We start from the raw sequence: 9881 nt of genomic DNA on the forward strand, positions 1-9881 counted from the left end.
CCACTACAGTCACCAGGATAGTCACTCTGATTTGTGCTAGCATTTGGATACATAAAATCAGTTTTAAACCAATCACCAGCAAAACAGAAACTTGGACAGTTTTCTTTTTTTTTTTTACAGCATTATGCTTTAAAAACCAAAAAAAAAAAAAAAAAAAAACCAAAAGAAAAAAAAACAAAAGAAAAAACCAAAACCACCAAAAAACCAAAAACAAACCCAAAAAACAAAGCAAAAAAAACCCCCAAAAACAAAAACAAAACCCCATATACCCAAGAGGGTGGGAAAAAACCCAAATCACTAAGTTTTGATCTTTGAATCACTATATTTAGTTCCATGAGAACTAAAGGCCATACTTCAGCAAACAAGTCCAAAGTTCAGATATTCTATATTAATCATGTTTAAGATGCAATGATCCAAGGTTAGTGAAATGCCTGATACACAATTAAAGATCAGTAGTATTTAAAAAGGATAAAGTGAAACAGCAAGCAATACCCTTGAATTCTAAATGAAGATTTCAGACATCTTGTATTGTGTACAAATCAAGCCTGAGCAGTAAAATGTTTAGAGAACCATCAAGTTTACAGAACTCAGTTACTACAGACCTACGTTCTCAAACAAATGTTTCACCCCGGAATACCACTACCATTTACTTAAGAGCTTCAAGTCAACATGGTGTCATACTTTAGCTATGATAATAAAAATTAAGATACTATTCCACTTAAGGGGAGTTACCTTTGATAAGCTATAGCTTTCAATTCGCTTATAATTAATGCAGCATTTTAATATCTTATAAGAGGGAAATATTTTATTTTGGAGAACTAAGCAGCCTAAAACTGGAAGACCTTGTATTAAAATTTTAGAACAATGTACTGAATTGTATAAATCATCACGGAGACATTTATATACTCAGGGGCCCCAATTTCTGGTCTCACTTTTATAGTACAGATATGAACTAAGAATAAATGCTTGAAATTGCCAAATAAAGCAAAACTAAATAATAAAGCTGCATCAGAAATCTTTGGAAAGCTCTTTTCTATGTGTGTCTGAACTTGGAGAAAGCATCAAACTTTCATATTAGCTTTGCATGTTGCTAATGCATTTTTCTAAAGCCATCAATTAGGCAGGGAAAAAAACTAACAAAAACTAAGTGATACAACGTGAAAATGGCAAAATATACACTCCAAACATTTTTTTTATTGCAAGAAACAAAAAGCACACAACAGCCTGTACATACATACAAAATACTAACTATAGACAGACAGATGTAGAACATGTTATCATGTTCATTAGTGTAAAACCTACATGGTCTAAAAAGAATCATACATTAACTGTACAACACAGTGTCATACAGGGAAAATGCTATCATATTTAATATGAAACAGCGTTTTGGGGGGCACAAATTACCCATTTCTACAAAGTAAGTGTGCAAATTATGCCACATATATCCATATTCAACTGAGCTGTCATCAAAATACATTTTATTTACAATATGTACTATGATCAGTTGATATTAAGTTCTAAATGATTCACTTCACTGCTACATTATAAAGGTAAAAGCAATGTGTAGAAAAAGTGTGAGATTGTGTTTTTACATACTGCTTTTGAAGTTCCCATCACTGGTTCAGTTCGACTTCTACAAAATAAACAAAAACAAAAATAATATTAATTATGAGTCGTTACTTATGAATTTCTGTGCTACAACATCTTACACACATCTAATTACATCTTTATAAACACAACTTTTCTTTGTAGAAACATTTAAAAACAGCCAATTTCCAAAGTAATAAGTACACTACTTTGATTAATCTTTACTGTCTTTAAAGAGTTTAAGACATACCTGTGGCTAACCACCCCCCCCAAACAAAAAAACAGAACAAAAAAAACAACTCCGTACCAAGGAATTCTTGAATAGGTGTATCCAAAGTAATAAATACATTACTTAGATTCATCTTTACCACCTTTAAACAGTTTAAGACATATCTGTGGCAAAAAATTTTTAAAAAGCCCATACCAAGGAATTCTAGAATATATGGGAAACAATAAATGTTTTCTCAAAGATAGCATGAAGGTCTTGTTAAGAAACTTAGTTATTTCTTAATAAGCTGAACAACCAAATTACATCATTCCCCAATTTTTTAATAGGTAACAAATATAAGCTTTCACACATCAGATTTTCTTGAAAGAAGACCACTGTTAACATCTACAATTTGGATCCGAGAAACTGCTGTGCTCCAAAAACTAAGTTTCAAATCCAGAAAGACAGGCTTATAGTTACTTTAATTTTTAAAAAAGTCTCAAAACAATGACCAAAGTTAAACAAGAACTCTAACTTTCAGAAAAACACAATATACTCTGATAATATTTTGTTCAAAGAATGAGTTTCATGGTTATGAAGAAATGAACAGATTGATTTTTTTCAAGTACATAGAAATAAACCCCAAGAAGAAATCCTTTTAAAAGTCCACACAAGAAAGGGGATGGGGATTGAGTTCCTAAATAACAGTGCTTAAATGCTTAGTTGAAGTTGATGCTGTCCTGACTACAGATGTTAGGGAGCATCTGAAAGGAGTTTCTAAGTCTGCATGTGATTTGGAAATCCTGAGATTAAAAAAAGCTTTCATTTTCTAGTATTTGCTCAACAAACTTAGAGCCATTTTATAAGGCAAGTATATTACAAAGGCAATCTCACTCACACACAGTGAATTAACAGGCAATTCTGTAAGAGGCAACTTATTTTCCCATGTACTTCAAATAATTGTTTCCTAGTATCCAAAAAAAAAAAAAATCAACTGAAACCTACACGTTTACTGTTTTTAAAAAGCACTTAGTAAATTAAAATGTAATTTCACACCAAATTCTAGGAATTATTTACTTACAATTTTTTAAAATTACACAGTTAAAAGCACATAGTTCACTTGGTATTTATAGAAAAAAAGAAGCTATTCAGGTTTTAAAACTGTTACTACACGGAAAGTATTACACAAAAGGATCTCCAAATGCTAGGATAGGGAGTACAACTTGATAGCAAACTAATGATAATCTTAGAATGAGTATTTGTCCCTACAAGGTAAAGCTCCAAAAAGTAACTATTTTACCTCAATTCCAAGAACACATTCCATTTCCTAGGACTGGGAAATTCCAGAATTTTTCATTGGCCGAAAGCAGAATTTGCCAGAATTTCAAATCACTACCCCTTTTCACATTATTATAATTCTATCACCACTAAAATTACAAGCAGGCAGGGACTAAGTTTTAATCCTGCTCCTTTCCTGAATTTCTGACACTCTAGACTAGTGCTAAGATACTGCAGTGTTCTTACTCCAATAATGGACATCTATCATGGGGGAGGCACTGTTCAATTCTTACAGCTTTCCTCTGGAGTGAGGTACTCATATCCCTAATACTATTTTGAGGAATACACTTTGAGGCTTTAGGGAACTTACCCAAAAAGTCACACAACTGGTGGGAAGCAGCAAATGGAATCAAACCTAGTAAGCCAGATTCCAGTTTGTGCTAATAAATCCTACAAACTTTATAGCCTCCCAACAAAAGCCCCTTATTGAGAAGCAAATGTTAGCATTACTGAATATTGTTGATGCGGTCAAAATACTCACGGCAAATCTCTCAACACACTTGTGTAGTGAAAAGAACATCTGTGTATTTTTGTGCATATATATATTTGTGTAGTGTACAGTAAGAAACAAAAGTGTACAAATAAAAACAAAAGGGTACTATGCAAATACTTCTTCACTGATTTGAGCATCATTTTGTTTCTGTAAATATTATAAAGCAAAAAATTCCTCCGGATAGCTCTTACTACTAACTGCAGGTTAAGTTAACTGGGGGGAAGAAATAGGAAATAACACACCCATCCTCACCATTTTAAGGATTAAGAAGACAAACTTATTAGGGTAATGTAATGAGTTCAGTTCTAAAATACTTGTTCTCCTCACAAAATAAAAAAGTACTTTGAGGACTTAAATACAGGAGATTTGATAAACACTCACATAACATATGTCTTGCTTGTAGACTTAACACCTCCAATAGGAATTCTTCTAACAATTACAGATGAATTCTTAGGAATTAGAGCATTATCATCAGTATATTCTGTAAAAAAGATAAAGAGTTGAATTTCTCTTTGATGATTTGGGTTAAGTCAGTCCTCAAGAATTAGAAAACTTAAACCAAAGATAAGTTTTGTGGAAAATGAATTTAAATTTAAGAGAGCGTTTTCCTTGCCTCTAGATTACGGATATTGTCAGAACAAATATCCACAGCCATAAGGAGGTTGTCTTCAAAGAACACCAAATACTGCCAGCAGGTTCTTTGGCTCTGGTGCCTCTACCTCTGTGGAACCCCAAATCGCAGTAAGACTAAGTCACTCCCCAAGTTAGCCAATAATGCTGAACATGTGAACTATGAGAAAAAGCTGTAATTTAAATGAAGACATTCTGTCTCTCCTTGCCCCTCAACATGAGTATTACTAAAAAGCACAGACGAAAGAAATTATGACATGTTTTGAATAAAGAAAAAAGGGTTTTATAAAAAGAATTAGTAGTGGGATGCAACTTTGGATAAAATGTTGATTCAAGGTATCTGTAGGAACTGAGGCTTTGAGACTCAAAGAATGAAAAGCCAGAAAGATGTGCAAAAGAGCTGGACAGAGTGTTTAAAGACAGAAAGAAAAGCAGGTGGGAAAAAAATCATTAAAAGGCCAGATAATGAAAGGAAAAGAATGACCTGAACTACAGGTCACATATTCATTTATATTTTGTTTCTAAGTACAACAAGAAGTCACTGAAGGATTTTAAACAAAAACGATGACAATTTGATTTACATGAATAACAAACAAACAAACAAGACAACTCTGGTATCTATGTGGAAAATGAACCCATAAGGGAACAAGAGCAGAAGCAGAGGGACTAATGAGGAGGCTGCTGCGAAGTCCCGGTAAGAGATGACGGTCTGTGCTGGGTAGTGACAGGTGAAGAAATGGAGAGAACCAAAATATTTTGAGGTAGAACTGATAAGGCAATCAATGGATTTAATGGTGGGGTGGGGGGAGGGAGATGAAAGGTAAAAGAGCAATCAGGCATAAGTAACTGGGTTCCTGGCTTAAGCAACTGGAAGTACAGTGATGTCACCTTATGAGAACAGGGAGGATGAATGGATTCTATTTTCTATTCTTTTAATTGTCTATTACTTGCAATACTTATGGAAGAATGAAATTAGAAGAGAAACTGGACCAATTAATTATGGGTAAAAAGATTTCTTTTTTTTTCTTTTTTATTTCTAGGTAAGAGAGAGAGACAGCATGAGCAGGGGAGGGTCAGAGGGAGAGGGAGTCACAGACTCTGAAACAGGCTCCAGGCTCTGAGCTGGCAGTCAGCACAGAGCCCGACGTGGGGCTCGAACCCACGAACCACGAGATCATGACCTAAGCGAAAGTCAGACGCTTAACCGACTAAGCCACCCAGGCGCCCTGGGTAAAAAGATTTCTTGCAGAAGGAATCTGTAAAATTACCAAAAAGAAAAATAACCCACTACAGGGAGACAGATGCAAGAATGTACCCATCTCCCGAATCACACAATAAGGCATTAAGACTCTCTCTTAAGATTACAGAGTTTACTTGCAGTGGATGACTACCTCTGTTCTTCCAGTTATTTCAATTTATCACACATATAACCATTTTAAGCTTATTTATACATGTGTGTGTATATGTACACACACAGATATAATTAATTTTAATCATGACACTATTATTTCCTGTTACAAACTAAATTGTTCAAGAAAGGGTTGTTTTCAGTATATTTCAAGTAGTAAACCGTATGCGATGCACATTCCTAGATTCAGGCATACTATTAGAAGACTATCATCATCGCTTTGATAGTTCATGATATTCCCAAGTGTCAAGCAAGCTGTGGGTAAGAAAAATGGGAAGACGGGGGATGTTCAAAAAGTAAATTCTAGAAACAAAACTCAGGGTCAAACAACTTGACAAAAATGTTTCTGAATACATAACAAAAGCATTCACTGTAGTTTTCCGCAATTTATTAATCTGATCAGCATGATACTGTGTCAGACTAAAAGTCAGGTGCCCCTACATACCAGAAGCTCTGATTTGACTTTTTAAGTACCTGAATTACACTGGTGACTTCCTACCCTTAAAATACCTTACTAAGTAGCCTGTTAGGTTCAAAAAACCTTTTCCAGGTTATCAGGGTAATTTTTGATCCAAAAACATGAAGACCTGGATTTTGGAATGAAAAACAAGATGAATCTGAGAAATGGATAAAGATAATAAGAGTCTTTTAAAAATATTTCATTCTCAGCTTTCAAATCTTTCACTCGATTCAGAATGAAGGTTTGTTTTGTTCTGTTTTGGAGGGGCAGGAGAAACTGAAACACAGAAAAACAATGTGAAAGCTTTAAAAAAATTTAGGAAGGCTCATTTAGGATTTGTTTTGAAATATTTATGTCTAGAAATAAAGGAACCAAGACTCTTAAATCTAAATCATGAAGTTCTGATCCAAGCATTTTGGTCTCATCAGATATAAGGGTCCATTAAATATGGCCAGACTTCCAAAAACTCTATGGAATGTTTTATAGAAAGGTGATATATTGGGTAATTTAAACATGAACTCAAATAAATTAAAGTGATCCAGTTTAGCATCCTCTCCTGGGCAATCTCCTAACTATGAGGCTATAAACATTAATTTTGTACTCTCTAATTCACTGGATGATGCTAAAACCCAACCCATTCTTACACAAGTGCCTGTGACACTGGACGTTATTTCCCCTAAAACTCATTGATTATCCTCTGTACTACTATCAATGATATCTTTTCCTCTCCTAATCTGAGGATTGAACAAAATGCACATGCTCTCCCCAGAAGCTCCCTCTCTTAACCTATCTAACATCAAAGCTTTCTCCAATAAGGACAGTTCACACAAACATATAAAATAAAATAAGCTGCGGGGTAGAACACTTCGCTGGTTTTTAGGGTTTGTAAAAATTATACATCATATAATTTCCTGGCTTAGAAAAAAAATAACACAATGCCACAAAACCCTTAGATTTTTGGACAAGAATTCCATCAACTATTACTTACTCCAATCTAACAAAGTTGTATTCAATGATTAGGTGGAGAAGATGGACAAGTCAAGTTCCAAATGATGAAATCATTTAATACTCCAGTAAAATACAAAACTTGGCTAGTATATGATTAAAACTGTCTTTGTCTTCTTTACTTTCATTTATATTCTTTCCTCTTATTTATGAGCATTATTAACATATCAACCTGTCCTGAAATTCTCATAAATCCATCTGTTCTATGACGTGTGATGGCAATACTTAAGGGACACTTTTGGTGGCCTTAAAGAGTATTTCTTTTAAGGTATTTTCTTGAATATTACTTTAAAAAGATGTTTCTCAACGGTTCGTGATGATCAGCAATTTTTCCTTTCCTTAAAGTGGAGGATTCTACACATAATTACAATTACCAAAGCTTCATGTGAAATATCCCTTAGATAGGACACTTTAAAGGGGGGAGGGAGTGGAGAATATTCTTTTACATGTTACCATGTAAGTAAATAAAGCTCTTCTTTAGTAAATATTTGAGTCCTGCCAGTAGTGCCATTCCTTAACATAATATAATTATGCTTATGTCTGGATATAAATGGAAAACAGCTCTTTTACAGGACGAGATTTACTGTATTAAAAACAATAGGCTGCGGACGCCTGGCTGGCTCAGTTGGTGGAGCCTGCAGGACTCTTGATCTCAGGATTGAGTTCAAGCCCCACATTGCACATAGAGATTATTTAAAAATACAGTCTCAAAAACCCCAAACTTGTAGAGGCTAGAAATGAGGGGACTTCCCCCTGCATTTCAACTAAAAGAACCCAAGTCACACCTTAAGCCAAAGTTGGTGATTAAAAAAAAAAAAATTAGTGATCAATAAAATACCCTAAGCCTAATTAGCCATTCACTTTATTTCTTCTCATCCCATCAATAAAACTCGAAACACTGACGTACTGAAAACTACACATCAGCATTACAGTACCGAAAAAAGAAGCCAAAACAAATGCAGAGCCATAATCTAAAAATACTGCTTATCACATTGTCATATCCAATGTTAAATTCTCAAAATTATAAACCCCCTTTAAAAAGGGGAAAGAACTTAAAGATTCCCATCAGTGACTTGTTTGATAGGATTTTTTTGATGATGGGACTTGTTTGATGATGGGAACTCATGCCATAGCAGCCTACTATTTTCTGTTTCCTAGTAACAAAATAATCATGTAAAGTCTAGCAATTACAACTTTAAAAAATAAAAGCCTTTTACTTTTGATCTTTACTAAACTGTTTTTTTTAAAAGAGTACCGTGATGAACTAAGATTTCAGCCACTTAATTACTGTATTACTAATTATGGAATTTACACACAAAAGTGGTGACATAAGAACATATCAAGTTCCAAAAGCAATTCCAAAAACATTCAAGACAGGCCCGATTAAATCCTCCAAAATATTTAAGTGAGAGTCCCTTCTCCACGACACAGGCAATTCCAAAACAAAAATAAACTAAGTACACAAAAAAACAGGAAGAAAAGGAGTACAGAAAACTGGCCACCGAACCCCAAACCGCTGTCAGGTTACAAAGTTAGAGAGAAGGAGCTCCACTCTGCGTTAACAAAAAGGGAAGCCCGCATTATGCTCTCCTCCCCTCCTTCCGAGAAAAAAGCAAGTTGGAAAACGCCACAAGGCAAGCACCCCAAGAGCCTGGACGTAACACCCCTCGGCCTCTCCCACCCGAATCCTCGTTATAAATTAACATTTGGGAAGAATAATCAGACAGCCACGTTTTTGGATTAGCCTCTTACCGATGACCCCAATCACGCAGAAATCACACAAACCAGTTAAACTCCCAGGCCGACGGCGGCAGCCCTCGGGTCTCCATGAAAGTTGTACCCAAAGTCCCAGAGACGTAATGGCGGTTAGGTTCCTGCCAGGGCCTAGCACCACCAGTCTCTCTCCGACCAGCGAATTATCTGGAGCCCATGTGGCTCTTACCTTCTTTCGTCTGCGCGTTGGTGATCTGCAGGTCGCAGTCGGCAGCTTTCAACTTCTCTCTCCCCATAATCTGCTTCTTTAAATCGCAGAGGGAGATGTGGAGCCCATCAAAGGTGACGGTATCATAGTTGAGTTTAGAGGAAAATTTATAATGCACACAGGACATGGTGCCAAAGGATTCCTAAGGTTCAGCGAGGAGACGTGGACACTCTCAATATATGTATATTTATAAACTTAAGAGCAAAATATGTACACACAGAAAACACTCGAAAGACACCGAAGGACCCTAAGGCTTCAGATTAAATACCCCCCCCAACCACAAGCAGGGGTTCGTAAAAACAATAATCCAGAACCGCCCCTCCCGCCCCCGGTACTCAGAAGCACTTCATACGGGAGGAAGCGGACGAGGACGGGGAAAGGGGAAATCGAGAATCCGCCAACGGGCACAATGTCACCCGGCTGGGTCCCCCTCGCTCATGCTAAGGGCCGGCAGGAGACGGGGGGCAGGCGGTGCAGTCAGTAGCGGTCAGTCCACACGTTAGAGTCCAAATGACCCCGCGGGGTCAGGGGTCCATAGCGCGGCCGCACCTCCCGGTTGGTCTCTCTTTCCGTGGATTGGGGTGACCCAGGCCCCGGGAGAAGGTTGGGGGAGAGGGCCTAGGCCCGGAGTCCACGAGCGGCCTCTCGCCTCCTCCTGGCTTCCGGACGACCGGCGTCAGCTTCCCCAGGCCCAGGCCCCCCCACACACAAACCCCTGTCGCCTGCTCCCCGGAGGCCACGAGCGGCCCGCGGCCTAGGCCAAAAACGCGC

At 37.0% G+C, this 9881-nt stretch overlaps 1 protein-coding gene across 2 annotated transcripts in view; it reads right to left on the minus strand.

Annotated features, from left to right (window-relative positions):
* RBBP6 (RB binding protein 6, ubiquitin ligase) overlaps positions 1-9875 on the minus strand; it is a 31684-nt gene extending 21809 nt beyond the window's left edge. For both annotated transcript variants that reach the window (XM_077760480.1, XM_077760479.1), the window contains exons 1-3: positions 9072-9875; positions 4008-4107; positions 1597-1633 (exon numbers count right to left, since the gene is read on the minus strand). In XM_077760480.1, coding sequence (XP_077616606.1) covers positions 1597-1633; positions 4008-4107; positions 9072-9237 — 303 coding nt within the window. In that variant the 5' untranslated portion in view covers positions 9238-9875. The remainder of the gene's footprint in view (positions 1-1596; positions 1634-4007; positions 4108-9071) is intronic.
* Between the last annotated feature and the right edge of the window lie 6 nt (positions 9876-9881).

Source organism: Crocuta crocuta, unplaced genomic scaffold (genome assembly GCF_008692635.1).
Source record: "Crocuta crocuta isolate KB4526 unplaced genomic scaffold, BGI_CrCroc_1.0 scaffold73, whole genome shotgun sequence".
Classification (NCBI taxonomy): domain Eukaryota; kingdom Metazoa; phylum Chordata; class Mammalia; order Carnivora; family Hyaenidae; genus Crocuta; species Crocuta crocuta.